The sequence below is a fragment of the Lepisma saccharinum genome, chromosome 1 (genome assembly GCF_977018435.1).
Source record: "Lepisma saccharinum chromosome 1, izLepSacc3.1, whole genome shotgun sequence".
Classification (NCBI taxonomy): Eukaryota; Metazoa; Arthropoda; class Insecta; order Zygentoma; family Lepismatidae; genus Lepisma; species Lepisma saccharinum.
This window is the reverse complement of record NC_139229.1, coordinates 110,832,031-110,853,269: the sequence shown is the minus strand read 5'-3', so window position 1 is coordinate 110,853,269 and position 21,239 is coordinate 110,832,031. Positions and strand designations below refer to the sequence as shown.

Genomic DNA, 21,239 nt, shown 5'->3' with positions numbered 1-21,239 from the left:
TTAAGTTGTTTGCTTTACAGAGAAGAGAGAAGTAGCTTTATGCATCAAAAAATGAGTCCGCACTCATGGTTCTTGCAAGCAGAGGGTTCCAAACCTTAGTGGAAATATCAACATGACAAATTACAAAATGTATTTCTTAATCAATCACTCTTCACTCTAATCTCATTTAGTCATAACTTGAAAAATAATCAAGTATTTTATTTTAAACTTACTGCGTATGATAAAATTCTGTAATCCTTCCCTAGCTTGTGAACTGTAATAATTTTCTAAATTCACTATTCTGCAGTTTGAATTCAAATCATAGAGAAAAGAGAAATTAAGTCAATTTCATAGAATATAATAGTGGTACTTAACAAATCCATACCTGGATCTGTATGAGTTTTTGATTTCCATTTGCAAAAACATCGATTTAGTTTAGTTTGTAATTGTCGGGGGAAAATGTAAAATTTGCCCTGGAGAACATGGAAAAGTCAGGGAATTTCATTTCTGCTTGTTTGTAGCCACCCTGTAAATACACTAAATTTTAATTATTACAGATGAACCAAAGAGAAGAAGCTTTACTTCCACACTTCAGTCTGTGTTTAGTAGAAGGCCTCGGACATCGTCAGTTACCATTCAGGAGAGCAAGTTGGAAAGCACACCAGATGGCACTGGTTATAGGTAAGCTTTCTAATAGTGTTTTCATACTCCATAAGAAATGATGGAAGTCAAAACATATGTATTAACATAACAAAATTTGTCAGAAAAGTTACAGGATTGACTGGCTCATTTAGTGGGAGTTACACAGGTGACATGCTGGATGCGGAGTTTGACGAGAGAGTTAACATTAAGTTCTGTGTTAAGCCAGAGGCAATACCTATAGAAAATGGAATATGATAAAGCAAGCCTATGGTGACAAAGCATTATTAAGAGGCCGATGTTTTGAATGGCACCAGAGGTTTCATGAGGGCAGTGTTTCAATGAAAAACAATCCACAATTAGGCCAGCCTTCAACAGCACATACCACTGAAAATGTGGAATAGTTGTGTTACTGTTCGCATGATATCACATGTACTGATATTGAATAGGGATGTGTGTCATCAAATTTTACATGATGAATTATGGAAACAGGCTTAATTCAAAAATCGTCCCTGACAGAGGAACAGAAGGAAACCCCAGAAGAACAATTGCCGTTGAACTGTTGGAAGAGGCCGGAAATGATTCCATATTCATGTTCAACATTATTGCCGAAGATGATAGTTGGTGCTATGAATATGACCCTCAAACGAAGCGGGAGGTGCCGAATGGCGAGGTCATGAAACAGCAACCATCAAAAACAAAGACAATGTTGATCGCATTTGTTGATGCAAGAGGTGCATTGCACCATGAATTTCTGCCTCAAGGACAGACAAGAACCACAACGTTTTACGTTCAGGTACTGAAATGTGTGCGAGGCAATCTCGATTGCAATGCCCCATACTTCTGTATTAGTACAGGAATATCTGACCAAATATCATATCCCTGATCTTCCACATCCTCCATATTCACCTGATTTGTCACCGTGTGATTTCTTTACGTTTACCTGTGTGAAAATGCCGCTGAAAAGAACAGAAGGTTGTCAGCGGAGAAGCATCCCAGAACAGGCCTTCTTCTCTTACTTCTGAGATTTCCAGAAACAGTAGCAGCTCTGTATAGATAGTGGAAGGATCGACTTGGAAAGGACCAAGGATCATTTGTTAATGAGTTGAAGATATTTTTTCATCAGTCCTGGAACTTTTCTGACAAAGGTTATAATTACTTAAAAGTTAATCTAACTAACTAACTCTCTAGCCTTCTTAAACCCGAAGGTTCATGGCTGCAGCAACACAGGCCTTCCATCTGTCCCTATCTTGAGCAAGATCTATATACTCTTTTCCATCCCTACCGATTTCCCTTAGGTCCATCTCAACGTTGTCCCTCCATCTTCGTCTTGGCCTTCCTATTGGTCTCTTACCATCAGGTTTCCCAACAAGAATCCTGTAAACTCCTCTTTCCTCTCCCATTCGTGCCACATGGCCTGCCCACCTAAGTCTTCTTGATTTCGTTATTCTAATAATATCTGGACATGAATACAAATTATGTAGTTCTAAATTATGTAACCTTCTCCACTCACCTGTCTCCTCATCCCTTTTAGGTCCAAATATTTTCCTAAGGATCCTATTTTCAAATACTCTCAATTTATGTTCCTCTTTCAATGTAAGGGACCAAGTTTCACACCCATATAATACTACAGGCAAAATTACGGTTTTGTATATTTTAACTTTTAGTTTCTTAGATATTAAACGAGAAGACAAAAGTTTATGAAGAGAGAAGTAACATGCATTTCCTGAATTAAGCCTGCTTTTTATTTCCTCTTTAATATAATTTTCATTTGTTAATATTACTCCTAAGTATTTGAATTTGGAAACTGGTTCAAACGAGTTGTTATCAATAATTACATTTTGATTATTACCTAACACTTGGTTTCGGCCTGTAAGCATATATTTAGTTTTCTCTTTGTTAACTTCCAAACCTATCTCTTTAGCAGTTTTGAAAAATATTTTAGCATTATTCTTAATTGTATTCACATCATCCCCCAGTAAGTCTACATCATCTGCATATGCTAACAACTGAGTCACACCATTTAATTTTAGTCCTTCTTTAGTTCCTTTTACCTTCCTAACAGCATATTCTAAGACAAAATTAAAGAGCAATGGAGATAATGCATCTCCTTGTTTTAACCCATCATGAATTGTAAATTTGTCAGACATATTAATAGCCACACGAATTTTACTTTCTGTTTCACTGGTGCATATTTTTATCATACTAACAAGCTTCTTAGGTATTCCAAACTCTACTAATATATTATAAAATTTATCTCTTTTGACCGAATCATATGCTTTTTTGAAATCAATGAATAGCTAATGGACATTTTGATTATATTCCCACTTTTTTTCAAGTGTCTGTCTGATGTGAAAAATTTGATGTGTAGTTGATCTGTTGCATTTAAATCCACATTGATAATCACCTATAATTTCATTAGCATATGGGGTTAGTCTTGTTAAAAGAATGTTAGATAATATTTTATATGTTGTTGAGAGTAGAGAAATTCCACGGTAATTATTGCAGTTCATTTTATCACCTTTTTTAAACACAGTAACAATTATGGATTCTTTCCACTGTTGAGGGATTTCTTCTTTATTCCATATTAAACAAATTAATTTATGGATTTCACATATTAATGAATTTCCACCATATTTAATTAACTCAGCTGGTATTAAATCAATGCCAGGTGCTTTGTTATTCTTTAGCCTTTTAATAGCATCTTTAACTTCAGTCAAGTTAGGTTCTGGAACTAAAGGTTCTGCTGTGTGGACTTCATTTACTTCTGATTTATCTCCTACATGAACATTTAAAAGGTCATTAAAGTAGTTCTACCATCTATTTAGAATATCGCTTGGGTCAGCTAGAAAATCACCGTCTTTATCTTTTATCAAGTTTACTTTAGGTTGCCACCCCTTTCTAAACTCATTTACACCTTTATATAAATCTCTGATATTTTTATTTTTGCTGTTTGTTTCAATTTCGTTAATTTTGCTTTTCAAGTAATCTCTTTTTTTACTTCTAAATGTGCGGTTAACTTCTCGCTTTATTCTATTATAATTGTTTAGATTTGTATCATCAGAGTTATTTAACCACCTAAGTCTAGCCTGATTTCTTTCTATTAGATTATGACATTCATTATCAAACCATGGCTTACTTTTTCTCGGTTTATGGTATCCTATACTTTCTTTAGCTGCTTTTTCTATTGCATTACGTATGTGCTCCCAATTCTTATTTACGTCTGTTTCATTTATATTTTCATCATCATTTAAATCCTGCAAACCATCAAATCTATTTGACAGTTTAATTTGGTAATCTTTCTTAATTCTTTCATCAGTCAACTTTCCTGTATCAAATTTTAGAACTTTTAGATTTTGTTGCTTATGATTTATCACCGAGAGTCTTTCTCTTAATTTAGCAATTACTAAATAATGGTCACTGGCACAGTCAGCACCTCTATGTGTACGAACGTCAATTATACTAGTATGCCTTCTCTTATCAATGAGAATATGATCTATCTGATTATGAGTTTTACCATCTGGAGAAGACCAGGTATATTTATGGATATCTTTATGTTTAAAAGTGGTACTTTTCACAATTAAATTCTTTGAGGTTGCGAAAGTAATCAATCTTATACCATTATCATTACTTAATTCATGAAGACGTTCTTTACCAATCGTGGGTTTAAATGTCTCTTCTTTGCCAATCTGTGCATTACAGTCACCTAACAGAATTTTCATATTATACTGAGAAAATTTATCAAAGACCTGTTCTAACTCTGTATAAAAATCATCTTTAGTATTATCATCTTTATCTTCCGTTGGTGCATGTATGTTTATTAAAATAATTTTACACCACCTACCCTGTAAAACTGCATATGATATCCTATCATTAATAAATTCTACTTTTTTAAGAGCCGAGATAATTCTATTATTTATGAAAAAGCCTGTTCCAAAATTATGATTTTCAGTACCACCATAGAAAAAAGTATAATTTTTAGTTTTACAATTCCCTTCTCCTGGCCACGTAACTTCCTGGACAGCTACTACATCTAATTTATACTTAACTATCTCATTAACTGTACACTGAAATGCCCCAGGCCGGTAAAGGCTCAGAACATTCCAGGTGCCTACGTTAATATCCTTATTCCTAACGTAGATCTTATCCTGAGTCCAGGGACTTCCCAAAGTAGTCCCCACCCGGAGATCCGAACGGGACTATTTTACCTCCGGAATATTTTACCTTGGGAACATCCATGGCCTTATATTGCTGATTCTTGACATGACTTTTTTACAGTGCAGAGTTGTCAGCTCTACGCCTAACCCCCAATATGAATAAAGTTAATCACAGCTTGCAAATATTAAAAAAAGCATAAGTCTCAATTTACAGGTGGTTTGCAAGTTATTTGCTAATTCCAACATTTCGGTTCGAGATCCTTCCTCAAGGATATTCAAATTACATTAAAGGAAAGAACAAGAAAAAGTGGTTAAAAGGATAAAAGACTGGGGATTAAATGAACTGCACCTTCCATCATTGTCATCAGCTGTCTTGCATGTAGGATACATGTCACTATAGCTACAAATTTTGTAGATAAAGTTGCACCACTACATGTAGTGTGCTACTTCCAAACACTGTTAATGATATTTTTAATGTATTTCATTCATTCATTCATTGTTTTCTGCCCAGGGGCAGATTTCTTCTTCTCTTCGTGATTATGTCCAGCATTGATCTCTTTTCCCCAACTCATGCTGATATTACTGTATTTTTACAAGTCGCATAAGTACAATGCCAATGCCTTGAATTCCTTGAGAGTCTTCTCTCGAGTGAAACATTCTGAATTTGTCACTCACAACTTCTCCACTTCCTTCCCATCTCATTTCCAATATTCCAACTATGTCTATTTTATTTCTTCTCAATTCTGTCTTCAAGTTTTCTAATTTTCCTGCTTGTGTAAGGGTTCTTACGTTCCATGTGCCAATTCTTAGTTTTTCTTCTTCTGTTCCTGTTAATTCTGTCGCTTTTTGTGTGCCCCTCCTGGACATCTGAATGGGGGGATAGTTTACATCCAGAATCTTTTGCCCTGGAGAAATTCTTCATAATCTGGTTCAGTTGCAAGTTTTCTAGGGAAAAATAGGTCCCTATATGTTTGTGATTGTTTATTCATCCATCTCATCTTATCGCCATTCATCCTCATCTCGCAATTAGCTGAAAGTGGCAGAAAAGCGAAGGAAAATAAAGCAAATCAATCAATCAATATTTTCTCAGTCCCAATAATAACAGTTAAAATTGAAGTTATACTTTCCATAGCCAAGACATCAGTATGGGGTAGTGGTAATGCTGTCACCTAGTAATCAAAGGGTTCTGAGTTTGATCTCAGGTGGCAGCACATTTCACAGTGGTTTGTATCTTGCTTGAAACTGTATATCCAGCCATGGTTAGCCTAAAGCAACATCAGTATGGGCTCTGCTGATACAAAACATTTTAATTCAGGCCCACATGGCAGAGTGGTTAGCACATCGTGCTATGACTCCAGGGATCCCGGCCTAGGCACGGATGTTTGTGACTGTCCATTCATCAATTTCATCATATCATCGCTCATCCCCATCTCACAAATTAGCCAAAAGTGGCACAAAAGCGAAGTAAAATAAAGCAAATCAATCAACAAGACATTTTAATGTGCATTTCTTTTCTCTTTCCAGGTACATAAACAAGCAGACGTGGGATAAAAACGAAGATCTGCTTGGAACTTCTGTGGAAGTGAGAAACATTGCCATGGGTGCTGTCCTCTTAGATGAGTGGCTGAAGGAGTTGGCTGCAATCACCCAGGAACATGTTGTAGCCAATGAAATTGAGGTGGTTAAGTAGCATAATGCAGTTATAAAACTACCATAGTCAGTGACCCAAATTGTAGCAGCAAGGAGCAAGCATAAGACAAGGTATTAGTTGTGCATTAATTATGTGCATTGTTAGATGACGGATGGCACTTGGATGGGCAGGTAGTATTACAAATCATGTTTCTTTCCCCTCTGACAAAAGAATATGCATAGAGTTTTAGATATACATGTTGGATATGAAGAAGCATAATAGTAAATAGAAAATGCAAAATTTGATGCAATTATACTTGTTGAATTTTAACGATATGCTTGAAAAATCTGTTTATTGAAAGCTATTACTATTTTTGCCTATATTACGTTACCCTTTACATAGTATTATGTAATTAATGGAGAAGAATGTTATGTGTTGAAATTAGGGTGATAATATGCAGTTTTACAAATAGAAACAGTGTGACATCACTGTCTGCATCATTAATCAACTAATGGAATATGGTGAAAGTTGACTGAGAAGCAAACACAGGAGACATGAAGTAATTGCATTATCGAAAATTAAACAAGTTTTTTTTTATCGTGGTTATATACAGTCTTTTCAAGAATCCTTGCTATTGCATAACATGGTATTCATTATGATTATTTCAATTATTCATTGTTAGAATAGCTTACTGGCACACACAGAATTAACCTTTTGAGGATGGCTGGCTTCAAATTAAACATGCATGACCACAGTTAATATGCCATTTCTCAAAAACTAAGGTACAACATACTGGAATGACAAAACAATATATTATTTCATACGTGAAGTTTGGGGTTTCCACATTCTGAGTTTGATGAATGTTTTCCCAATTAATTTCGAAGGCCCACTGCCTTCATTAACTGAGGATGCAGTGTCTAGGAGGCAGATGGTAGTGCATCCTGCTTTGTTGTTCCCTGGCACAACTACCACTGCTCTTTGCCATAACTAGTGTTCGCTGGGTAAAAAATACCCAGAAGAAAAATTACTTCTTAAGTATGAATTTTAATTGTTTTATAGCAATACCTTCAATGATTACTCTAATTTTATTAATTTTGAACATTTTCATTGAATCACAAAATTGATAACAACGAGAACACAAGAACATGTCGAAATACCAAACTGAAACACATGAGTGTGCGTTGGGGACTTCCCCGATGGAGTAATGGTAACGTCGTTGCCTTGTAATCAAGGGGTCCCTGGTTCGATACCCGGTGAAGGCTCATAGTGGTTCGGTTCCCACTTTAAACTTTAGGTCCAGTTCCGATTAGCCTTACTGTGCACAAAGTGGACTTTAAACACAAAATCGATCGAGTGTGTGTTGGGTGAAATTTACCCAGGATGTCTTCCTACAGTTATTCGAGCAGAAATAACGAACTAATTAACAGGCAATTCAAGGTCCCGACATTTGGAAGGGTTCACTGGAAAGATAGGCCTCAGACACTCATCAGAAGTGATCCAGAAGTATATTTCAAAATTGGCTGGGTAATTTTTACCCATGCATGCATCCTTACAGGTTAAGAAATGCATTTTGAAAATGCCATTTTTTTCCCCCAAGAAAAAGTGTGCAGTGTTATTTGAAACGTAACATATGAATGGGGTATTACTTTTCATGCAGTGCTAAAGGTTAATAGTACCTTGTAGAAAAGTTTTCAGTGAGCTAATATTAATCCTCTATGTGCTGGTTAGCTATTCTGTAAGGTAGGAAGCATAACTATGTTGCCTTCCAACCACGTCAGATGACTGGACCAAACACCACTTATTCCAAAATTTGCCCCAACCCTATTGATAAGGTCTATGACCTCAGCATGCTATGACTCCAACCTACTGGCACACTGGAGCTTTGTTGATTGCTTCAGCATGAAGTAGATGATGCAAGTACATCGGCAACAGTGTCCACATGACTTAGTTCTGAGTGGCAGAAAGGCCATGCCATATAATAGCCGATTCAGTTTGAAATAATTGACTTAATTACTAGTTCTCCCATATGTATAGGAAAATACAAGCAACTTGATGTTTTAAAATTTCTAGAATTAGCAAATGATATTATGTATGTGAAGTTTCATGTTTCTGCATTGCAGAATTGGATAGTTTTTTTCTGATTAATTTCGAAGGCTCACTACCTTCAATCACTGAAGCGGAGATCTCCACGCTGTACCCTTAGTGAATGAAGGCAGAGAGCCTTCAAAATTAATATGAAAAGAAAACAACTATCCAATTCTGCCATGCAGAAACACGAAACTTGACATACGTAATACACAAACTGTGTTTACCACATCCATCATGAGCAAATTATAGATCTAACTTATGGAATTTGGATCCAGAATTTGGCTTTGTACTTGGCACAGAATACCAAGACAATACTTGATCGAGCATCAAATTTTCCCAAATTTTTCACATTAACGATGCATTCAGTTGATGACTATGTGGAACTAAATGATTAAACCTGACCGTACCTGAATTCTACACTATTTATTGTATGCTGAGTTTTGGAACTTTGTATGTCCTAAGTGTGGTTTCAGGTATAGTCAAGTTAATCATGATGATGTTATTGCAGTGACTGTTAACATGGTGTGTTTGAAGTTGGAAAACTTGTTTTAGAATTTCAGGTAAGGCATAAATGAATGCATATTTGTGTTATCTCTTCCATCCAGTTTCTCATAATTTTCTCTTTGTCATTTCTTCATTGGACTGAAGACCTGCAATGTGAGGCATATTTGTAATGGAATGAGAGATTTTTATATTGTGTTCTACCTAAGCATAGTATTTAAATTATAAACATGAGATCGATTATATATAAATATGATTTTTGCCAAATTGAAGTAATGTCTATGTCTATGTTTATATTTCCTTTATCTTAAAATAATATTTATTACTTCTTTTTTATCTTGGGTTCTCCAGTAATATCGGATGCTTACCTATTGCATATTTTTAGCAGATGGAATGGTCATTAAATTATCTATTATATCTCAAAGGATATTCATAGGATTATACACAGGATACAATCATTCACAGTAAATAATGTATATAACTAAGGAAAGTTATCAACTAATATGAAAGTGACACAATTTCAGTTAACAATATAGTTTTTTCTTAGTTTTAAGAGTACAAAATTTTCTAAAATTATGATGAATAACAGCACTACATGTGTTAAGCATACCTCTCTGAGGAATCTGCTTTTCTCAGTTTTCACTAATTTTTTGTTTCTCCAACCGAACATATTTTTAACGCAAAAAGAATATTCATAGAAGAAGTAATTATGTTTTGTAACCTACAAGAACTGAAACCTATTTTATGTAGCGTTTTGATGCATTAATAAATACTTTTCTGGTCAAATGTTGAAAATCACACAATTGAAATACTGATATTTGGAAAAAATGAGACATCTGTTATATTGTAAGTATGAATTATACTAAGTTAACATTTGGGTCCTTTGCAAACATTTGATATAATTTGCAGTATATCTTGCATCATATTATTTTTAATAGATAAGTAGAAGTAAATTTCTAATTTTTCTATGCAACTTACATCTATTAATTTCGGTGCCCACCATCCACACTGGCCTCAGGCCTAGCAGTGAAACAACAAATTCGCAGATATTAATCCAGTTATTAATAAAAGTCTATTGGCATCTCGTGTTTCCTTTAGACTATATTGTTTCGCAATAAAACTAATACCTCTAATCATTGAGAGACTGAGTCAATTAGTTCTTTCCTTTTTTCCACATTGAGCCTTTAATTAATTCATTCATTCCTAATACTTGAGAAGGAAGTGTGAAATTCTAAAAATTGTAAGCATGTTCTAACAAAAAAGCAATTTGGTCTTTTTGGTTTATAATGTTGAGATCATCCATGATAGAGTACAGTGTTTACCTTGCGCAGCTGAATAACCAGATTTTATTTATTAGCATAGGAAGTCCATTATTGAAAATTATGTCTCGTGTGTTTCAGTTATTTCATGTAAATTTAATTTGGTGTGTTAATTTAAAAGATCTCTCGTAAAATGTGTACTCTATTGCATGTTACATATATGAAGCAGAAAGTACATCGGAGCCCCTATCCTGGTCCCAATAAAGCAATCAAAATAGTCGACAGATTTTACGTTTCTTGCATTGTAATTTCTTTAGTCACAAAAAATTGTATGCCACTGTATATTCTCAGAGCACTTCTACCATTTTTTTTAAAAAAGAAAAAATCATTTGGGTGTTTTTCATTGCCCATTTTGAACAACTAAAGTAACTTAATATGAGTTTTTGCCTCATTGCCATGCTTAAATGATCAGTTACACATTGTCATTTTTTGAGCTGCATGTAGTATGACGTAGTTCTTTGTTGTAACATATGGGTCTTTCGCATCCAGCAGTTGCTTTGCTGCATTTGTACCATGTTTCTCTACCTTCACAGCAAGTGTCTTTCATGCCTATATAAATTGTGTATGCATTGATCAATATTAGTGGTTGTCAGTATTGGAATATGTATGTTTGCTATGAAGTATAAAACATTGATAAAATCTTTTGTAAAAAAAATATTTTTAATACGTGAAATCATATGATTGAGCAAAAAGATATTGTACAGTAACAGTCTTGTAGACTGTCATAATGTAATATTCATGTTGTAACATATGCAACAATTCAGTGCGTATGGAAGAAAATGCATAAGATGCAAAGATTCCCTAACATGGTGCCAAGATAATCCTAACAGTATGCTACGAACAGTCTGAGAGAAATTGTTTATGGATTTTAAACATTTTTGTAGTGTTTAGTGAAACTTCCTGATAGTATCTGAAATTTCTAAATCTAAAATAAGCTGTACGAGAAAACTTACCTTTTGTCATTTGTACTTTTCTCATATATAAGATGAAAGTGTCTTCCATGTTTCATTATGGGATTAAGAATTTGAGAGCAGGAAACAATGATCTCATGATATCATAACAGCTAGTTGCACTGTAAATTGTCCTCTGGGCACATAGAAGCCATGGACTTGCTTGCATTGGTCTCGTTACATTTCACAAATTCTAATGAATTCTTTTTGATAATTCGATAGTGTGCAAGAAATCTGGACAAATTGTAACAGAGTTCCATTCGAAAGTGGCATACAATTTCCCTTTGCCAATAAGATTCTGGTGAATTATGATATAGTTATATAGTGGATTTTAAATTGCGGTAATGCAAAACAATGCACAATTCTAGGAAAAATGCAAAATTTTAAATTTTCAGTAAGAACAAATGTCCTCACTGCTACAAATTTGGGAAACTAAACTTTTTACAACAATTCACAACACTATTATTAGTCACATTTTTTACTTATGAGGGGGATATAATAGACCAAGGAGACTCGTTTTGGAAGAAATGTGTTGTCAGTTATTACAACAGCTGATGTCCTAATACAGTATTAAAAATCACTTGTATTCACATTCTTGTAAAATTGTTTAGATTAATTTTGAAATAAAAGAGTAATTTTGTACCAAAATACTAGGGATGGGACCGATTAATCGGTACTCTATCGGTATCGGCCGATATAGGCATATCGGTAAAATTACCGATTATTTTACCGGTCCGATATATCGATTACTATCTGATAATTTAGTGCAAAATTCTGCCATTTTGTTGTAATTTTTATGAATAATATCCATGCCCTACTTTCTAAAAAAGTAAATGTCTAAATATGCAATTTATCTTGCACTGCAGTCACCTTGAAACACACATTTATTAAAGAGGTTAGTGAACCTTTCAGGTTCTTCCAGGACCATTTCTAATTTTATATCGGATCGGTAGAATATCGGTTATTCGGTATCGGTAAATTTTGTATCGGTACTTTATCGGTATTGGCCAAAATTTCATATCGACCCATCCCTACAAAATATAAATAATATATAATACTTTCGACCTTATTATAATTCCAATTAAGCAAATATGATTTCATTAGAATTTGAAATGTGTTAGACTTCATTTGTGTAGCCTTTTTTTTTAACAGGATGTTGAGGCGACAGTTACTTGCAGTTGAGTCATGCACAATCATACATGTATTATTTAAGAGGAAAGCGTAAGTTTCCAAATATAGTTAGGCTGTCATTGTAGTATCATTGGCCTTTTCCTGGCTTCTCCTTTCTGTCATGTGTGTGTGTTTGATACAAATGCAAGAATAACATGCCATGGGCAGATTTTAATCAGAAAATATTTTTTTTAAAGAGGAAATGACAAAATAACGAGCCCTGATTTTTAAAATTAAGAGCAAATCGTAAAACACTTAATCAGTAAAACTGTTCACTAACCTTTTTTTTCCTGACATGCAAGAAAAAGTGGGCACTTTTGTGTTACATCGGAGGTTATAACCACCGAGAGAGATTTTTTTTATGTTCTTAAATATGTAGTCAAAACGGATCTTTCATAATAAGTTATGTGGAAAGTTGTGTGTTGAGCAAATGCATATAATGAAAAATTGTCAATTATTTACTTCATGGAGTGGTTCAGAAAATCACCATATATTGATCGAGTAATCTTGAGTATGTTTGCTACACAATATATATATGAATGTCATTTGTCAGATTGTGTATGTGGCTGTGTGCATTGAAACACAAAGTAAATTCATTTTTTCCCCTCCCCTTTTGCAACTGGTTAACCACTAATTCTATTCAGTATCATTTTTGGGCCAACCAGTGTCGAATCCAGCCACTTTCCTCAGGGGGTGGGGGATATCAAATTTCACAGGGGAAAAATATCACAGGCATCAAACTATAATATTAATATTTTCACAATGTCCCTTACCTCTGATATGCAACTACAGAAAAGTCATAAAAAGTATGTTCTACATGATATTAAAGTGAATGAAAGAAAGTGAAAGTCAACATGGTTGCCAAATTTCTTACCTATTGTATGAATGCTCTGCCAGGCTATTGAATTTTTTTTTTTGGGGGGGGGGGGTAGTTTCTGGAAGGGATTCCCCCAAATTCATCAATGGGGGCAATAGTTTTGTGAACTGTACCTTGGATTCTGATGGTAGTTTCTGCAATTGAAATGCTGAATACAGATGCATGAATTAAATGGCCAACCCTCGTATATCATTCGGGATTTTTATATTGTATGAAAGCTAATGGTAGTTCATAGGGAAATGGTAGACCAATCAAGCTACAATGTATTTTAATAGTGGTGTATAAATTATAAGGAATTGTGAGTATGTCCATGTAATGGATAAGGGTTTGGTGATGCCAAGCGTTGATCCGATCTCAGAGAGCATAAGTAGAGGTTATTGTATTATAGATATTATCCGAAAGTGGATCTAAATATTTCATGCAAAGCATTCTTGCTGTACATAGTTGATGATTGTGATACAGTTGAATTCAGGGAGCTGTCAAATAAAGGTGTATCTTAAAATAAAAATATTGTAATTTGTTTTATGGCAAAACCACTGTAAAGTAATAGCATATTGTTAATACGTATTATATATATATATTGTTAGTTATTTGCCAAATCGAGCATTACACTGCTCAATCAATTCAGCTCAAATAGTACAACTTGTACCATTGTAAATATGAAAAGTTGAAAATGAAATATTCTTTCTCAAAAAGGAGTCGAGGTTCCTTCCATTTGTAGTGTTTGAATTAGATTTTTTAAATGATGAAAACATACCAGTGATATCGTAGATGCCTGCTTGTATGCTCTATAACTATACTTTGTCAAAAAGTAAATTTATTATATTGTAAAAAGTACATAATTTAGGTCAGAAATTTAGTTTGTGTATTAATTTGTAATTTAATGTTTGTTTTCACGTTGTTTCTCTAAAACTGAAATTACTTGTCGTTATTTGATTAGCATGTTGTTTGTTGTGCAATTTAATGTGTTGTTTTGTTTGGACAATTACTTTCCTACGGTTGTTACCTGTGTGTACCAAATGAGGTTGATGCGTGTAGTAGTAAAATGTCTTGTCTATTTTTTTTGGACTAGGTCATCTTATTTTTTAGCAGTCGTCCAATTCACTGTTAGACATATTTGTGTTTTAGTAATGTCTGTGTAGTTAGTTTCATTCACTTCTCTTACAGTTCCTAAAAATGTTTTCATGTTAATATTTAAAAGGAGCAACTTTATGTCTTGCGTCGTTACTTTTTAACTAGCTTTGTGCGACTTTGAAAACACATTAAAAAGAAAACACATGTATGTTGCACCGTAATGGTGTAGCATATGAGATGTAGCATGTTTGTTGAGATACCGTGTATTGAAAAACCGATTGCGATTTCTTTGGATTCTCTTGCAGAAATGCGAAACAGGTGTGCAGAAATTTGTTCCAATATTGTAAAGTACGACAACCATATTTATTCAAACCCTTAAGCTTTAAATTAGTTTTGATAAGAGGAAACTATTAATATTTTTATTTGGCGTAAACTGCTTTGTAATTTTTATAATAACTAATTGTTAAACACACATTGAGAATATTCGTGTTCAGTGACATCTATTAAAATGACAGCAGTTAGGAAACAATAGGGATGTGTAGCTTACACCAAAGTAAAGATTAGATTCTGAAGAATACGTACAAGTGTCTTTGTACTCATTCATTCAGAAGAGGATTTAATAAGATGATCAGATATTTCAAGCAACATCAGCAATTTGTTACTCAACTTTCCATTCTTTTATCTTATGGTACTTTCTTTGTAGATTTTAGCAAAAGAAATAAAGTTGTTCACATGCTTTTGACATGCCAATGGATTTGTAGAAATGCAAAAGTCATTTTTAAAAAATAAAGGCAGCTTGAGAGTATCCTTTAAATTACAAATGGATTTTTGTGCCCAATTTTTGTAAGCCATGTTTTTTTTTTTCATTAACCTTTCATCGGTGAGGGATGAGTTGATTATCTGTGTATTGCCCAGAATATAATCTTTGTATTGGTGTATGATACAAATAACCTTTTTCTTACTGCTGTCATTGTAATAAGTTACCTGTTTGTGATAGATTTTCAGTGCCGTCACTTGGATTGTGAAAGTTTATTTGGGAACAACATTCAGAACATTGGCTATGTAGTGGCATCACAATTAAGGTCTACAGTATAGATTATGAAAACCTTTTTCTAGCATAGTGGTTAATACTGCAACCTCTGGTTTGATTGCTCGTGGGGCACATTTCAGTGGTTCACATTTAGTTCTGTCTGCATACTTGAATACACACACTTGATTTGTATTTAATATAAAATGCAAAATGAAAATCTCCATTGCTGAATAATTTTCATTAGGAAAAATCTGTGAAATAGTCATGCATTTTTTTGTAACTTCTATTCAGGGGAAAAAAAAATATCACGGTCCTGCTAAGTATGATAGTTCTACATGCAACAGTTTGTGCTATAAATTTTTATATGGAACATACACAGTTTTTGAGTAAATATGGTATTGTTTTTTTTTTTTCTTTTGTTTTTTTTCTTCTGAACATTTTTTTAGCAGCCAAATAAGAATGAAACAAAATTTGAAATCGACAGAAAAAAATACATCTGTATGTAAACTATAATATAACACTAGTATTGCTCCAGTGAAGTTGTCGGTGTTCAGTAAATTGTATGGAATTATTTATTATATGTATATCGGAGACTAAAAGGATGCAGGTCATAATTGTTTGAAGAAAAATTGTAAAGGAGTGTTTTTCTTTGTTTCATGTGTTGTGATTTCTTAACTTTCATATTTATTTTTATTAACAGTGATATAAAAGAATTAGTGTGCTGATAGATTGCACAGGTACATGTTTGATCATGTATGGTTTGCTTTTCCTGTCAGTATTTTGGTTAGTTAATTCCTTTGAAACCCATACATACACAATTTTTGCATCCTCTCCACCTTTTACTTGCCGTTATCTGAATTTACAACAATTTGAAAAGTATAATTTTATTTCCCTATTGGTGAACAAAGTTTCTTGGTTCACTTTGTTGAAAGATTAAATGAACATCTTGTGGTGCAGTTATCCATAAACAACTGGTTCCTACTTGGCTATTTTAGCAGATTATCCCATATGCATTTTTACTCATGTGTTCAAATCATGCGAGTGTGCACTAACCTTGTTGTTAACATTTCACATGTTTAATACCTACTAGGGATTGGCTGATAAAAGTACTGATACCCGATAAGTTATTCTACCATTCCGGTATAAAATTCCACATGATCCTTGAAGAACATCAATGGCTTATTGACCTCAATAAATATATGCTACATTTGATGATTACAATGCAAAAGAAACTGCATATTTAGACATTTGCGCAAATGTAGGTCATGGATATATATATATATATTTGTTTATATCCATAAAAATTGTAACAAAATTGCAAGAATTGTGCACTATTTACCAATAAACCGATATGCCTATATCTGCCGATGAAACTGTCATCTTGTAATGAAAGGGTCCCAGGTTTGACACCTGGGAGGCATATTGTGGTTTGGATCCCACTTTAAACTGTAGGTCTAGTCCCGATGAATACATATCGATGGATCCATAATAGAAAATGTTTAACTAGCATAAAAACCCTTTGAAGGACCGAAGTAGCTTTTCATCTGGTGATGCCATCCGACTTTGTAGACCAATATGCTACTTCTTTTCAAGTAACTCCTCAGTTGCCTTCATGAAGCTGAAATTTTGGAACCCTCATCTGGAATTGAACCTGGGACTGTTCTCACACGAGATATGCTCTAACCACTTACCCACACGGTAATCCACAAAAAGAATACATAAACTATAGTAAAAATGTGCTGAGCCAAGATGCAATGGCAAATAACAGTTGCATATTTTAGAGGAGGCTATCAGGCTTTAGCTCTCCAAATGTCCTCCAAGTAGAAAATCATCACTTGTTGATTCACAATTTCCTTATGTGAACAGCAGTGTACAACCACAATACAATTGTGAAATGTGTAGACTAGAGGAAGATACAAATTGACACTTCTTGAAATGAAACAATGTGTGTATAATACATTGGACACCCTTGCATTTACAAAATAATTTTATATTCAGGAAACAGTGATGCAAAAATTGTGTATTTCAGTACGAAATTAACATGTCTATGCCCATTTCTGGTGTGGGAATGCTTTTTGTGCTCTTTTACCCAAGTTTCTGGGGTGGTTTGGAAATAACCAATACCATATTCCAGTATTTTTCAAGAAAGTCCCATGGAAAGATGATGATTTGGTTTAATTACTATACAAGTCAATTTGCTTTACAATAAGTTGTTAAGTGGCAGACTGTAAAATTAGGTTTTATAATAATAAATGACTTCATTTTTAAAAGAAATGTTCAGTTTTTAATTTTATAAATTCACATTATAAGTCCTGAGCCTCACCCTTGCAGGTCTTGTTAGAAGAATCAAGATATAGAAAGAGTTTGTTTAGATTAAAGTTCAAAATAAAACCAATATTCTTATTAGTAATGCATAATTATATATATAAAAAAGTGTGGTTCCATATTTAATAAGGAAGGTGTATTCAACACTTGACCACCTGGATTTTGGCAATCTCGGTGGATCTTATTTTTATGAAACCCATTTCTGGTGTAAGGTTATCTTCTGATCAGCTTTGTCCGGTTTCCCTGACATGTCCGTGTGCCCCTGATGCGCTAGTCTTCTTGGACAGCCTACTATGCAACCCCTTGGACAACACCAACAAAACATAAAGCGAATACTGTTTAAGAAAACCAGCACATCAGGGACGCGGACATGCCAAGGAAACCGGACAAAGCTGACCAGATAATAGCCATCCTTCCTTACATCGGAAATATCTCTGGAATTAAAAGCCGAATTCACAAGAAACATAAGAAACATTTACAAACCAGCCCCGAAGGTCAGAAGCCTACTATGCAACCCCAAGGACAATTTAGGACTCTAAACACCGAGAGTTTACTATATTATCTGCAAATGTGGTAAAGCATACATTGGGCAGACTTGCAGAACAATAGAACAGTGCTGTAAAGAACACCAAAGTTACATCAAGAATTTCCATCCGGAAAAGTCCGGGACTAGCTGAACTTCAATCAACAAGGGCCATAGACCAGATTTCAGCAACACAGAAATCGTAGCCAAAACTTCAAACTACTGGGACCTCATCATCAAGGAAGCAATAGCCATTCATGAACAAAAGAGAATCTTAATCGCGACACGGGACTTGAACTTGACCCAGCCTGGCTAGCGATAGTTTACCAGAAGCACGGACGCAGCAGGCATGGCACCCGATTGGTCCATCATCTTCACCAGGATGCCCCCCAACGAACGCATATACACCGGGTTGATGCTCAGGACTGCACTTCTACCCTAAAGATGAGAGTGACGTTAGCTCTCGAAAGCTTGGAATCTTTGCACAACTCATGCTATTAGGTGATTTATATTTTGCATCACAGTTATTCATTTTCTCAATAACACATATCATTATTATATAATATAGATTATTATATATTAAAATATACATATAATATATAGATCAGTGGCATGCCCAAGGGAGATTAGTGGGGCGTCATAATCCCCTTTCAGCCCATTATTCCTAAAAAGAAAAATGACAGCTGACTAAAAAAGTATACACAACCCCCTTTTGAAAATCCTTGGCACACCAGTAAGATGGATAATATATATTGTGGGGGTCCTAACTCCACACCCCCTATATGCCTTCATGGCATGGGGCAAAGCACAGGGTAGCACTTTATTTTATATTGTAAAATATTATTGTGCATTATATATTTTTATACAGAGCTTATTGAAAAGAATTAAGAACTAAATTTTGACGTGTAGACATTATAAACGATCAAGATACATGCGAATAAATAAAAAATAAAGTTCTGGTTCCTTCCTAACATTACCTAAAGAACACTCCTCTCTGTTGCACAGTGATGCGAAATTTGTCTTGCTCTACATGCAGCCATGCATTCTGAAATGCAGTTTTGTGTTTGACAACAATTTACAAATAACTGATTGTACAAGACACCATTTTCACCCATTAAATCTACTTCCAGGTTTGGAGAAAGGAGAGAAGGGAATAGGAAAAAAAAACAGCAAAAAAAAAGACAGAAAAGGGAGGGGGAGAGAATGTGTGTTTCTGTCTCTCTCTCTCTCTTTTGCTCCAAGTGAGAGGAGAGGAGAGAAAGATGAATGGAAACAAATAAAGGAAGAAAGATAAGCGGAAAAAGGGAGAGAGAGAGTGTGTGTTTATATTCTTCCTCTCCCACACACTCTCTCTTGCAGGCAAGGGGGTAGGGAGGAGGAGAGAAAAAGAAAAATTGATTTTCTCTCACTTTCTCTCTAGAAGATTGTTTTAGAAATGTAACAGCTATAAATTGCCATATTAATGCTAAACCATGTCTCACTTTTGCATTTTTTTTCACACCAATCGAATACTTTAGAAACATTCACATAGCACTGCAGTAGACAACATACCTAAGGATGCCCTGAAAAAAATATATTGCAAGTCGCATAATTCTTTCATAACTAAATTTCTCCGATACATTAGCTGCCACCTTTTTCTTTCTCTATTATTATCACAAAGGGTGTCATTTGTTGTTTCCCAATGCAGCTTCACAAATAAATAAGACACAATTGTCCTTGTCAGTGCACTTCAATCCACAAAGACAAAAATAGTGACATTGAAAACCTATCCAGATCTCATATGCTCAATATTTTGGAAGAATTTCTTCAACAGAACAAATCTATTGATTGTTTTAATTACTTTGCATTTCTGCCAGTTTTGGCTAATTGCGAAGATGAGGATGAGTGATGATGAGATTGATGAAGGGACATTCACAAAAACTTCCCATGTTAAGGCTGGAATTCGAACCCGGGACCTCTGGCATCGTAGCGTGCTGAGCTGACCATTGTGCCACGAAGGCAGGTGAACAAATCTATTTGATATGAAAAAATATACAATTAAAACAAACCAACCTAAACACATGTTTATCATATTTGTAAATTTCCCAATTATGAAAATTGTGAGTGTAGCTTTTTCATATTGTATTATCCTCAACTGGAAAAAAAAATAAAACATTCAACCTGGGTGGATCACCACCTGGTGATTGACAATAAAAAATATATTACATAACAGGTTTATTATATACACAAATGCAAAATTACAAGCACTTCGAAGTTGGTTCTCTCTTTTTCTGTCACATGGAACACAACAAAAAACATGAAGCAGTATGCCTCGGCTACTTATGTACAGCAATGACAACAACAGTAATTTATTTACAATAATCTTATTCACATCTCACTGTGGCTACTTTCAACCATATACAATGGCAGTCTTTCATACATTACCTCCTCCCCATGTTTCAATGCTCTATGAACACTGAAGCATAGAGCACCAAGTAATAAATTCATTATTCCCAACAAGACTCTTTAGGAACCCACATTTGAAAAAGAACACAAAATCATTAATAAATACAAGCAAATAAACATGTCATTTTCCCCCAATGATGTGTAAATAGTTGCGAGTATTCTCACATATTTTACGGGTGTACAATAGCAAAACGAAAGATAAGACTGTATGTATACAGTTGTTGGAACACATGCAACACAAGAGCTTCCAGTGGTATTAAATGTAATTCTTTCTGAAATTTCCATGTTGTGATTTGCACACTTAGGCATCTGAAATAAATCTGATGTTGCTCTTTCATAATTCTATAACATACAAATTTGACCAATTGCCTCCAATAATCTCAAGAATAAGCTGTGTTATACTTCTGCAAAACAGAAAGTAAAAAGTCAAGGCAAAAGTGAAAAAACATACCAGTGTTCATTTTTCATGATTTGTAGTTGTGAAGTACTTCTTCCTAACCATGTTTTGTCACGAAATGATGTAAAATGAGCT

General features: G+C 34.4%; 1 protein-coding gene across 2 annotated transcripts in view; it reads left to right on the top strand.

The window, feature by feature from the left end:
- The window catches only part of LOC145999213 (FHIP family protein GJ17503-like), a 54,127-nt gene extending 36,462 nt beyond the window's left edge, over positions 1-17,665 (top strand). For both annotated transcript variants that reach the window (XM_083136154.1, XM_083136149.1), the window contains 2 exons: positions 537-660; positions 6,300-17,665. In XM_083136154.1, the coding sequence (XP_082992280.1) occupies positions 537-660; positions 6,300-6,465 (290 nt within the window). In that variant the 3' untranslated portion in view covers positions 6,466-17,665. The remainder of the gene's footprint in view (positions 1-536; positions 661-6,299) is intronic.
- Positions 17,666-21,239: the final 3,574 nt, after the last annotated feature.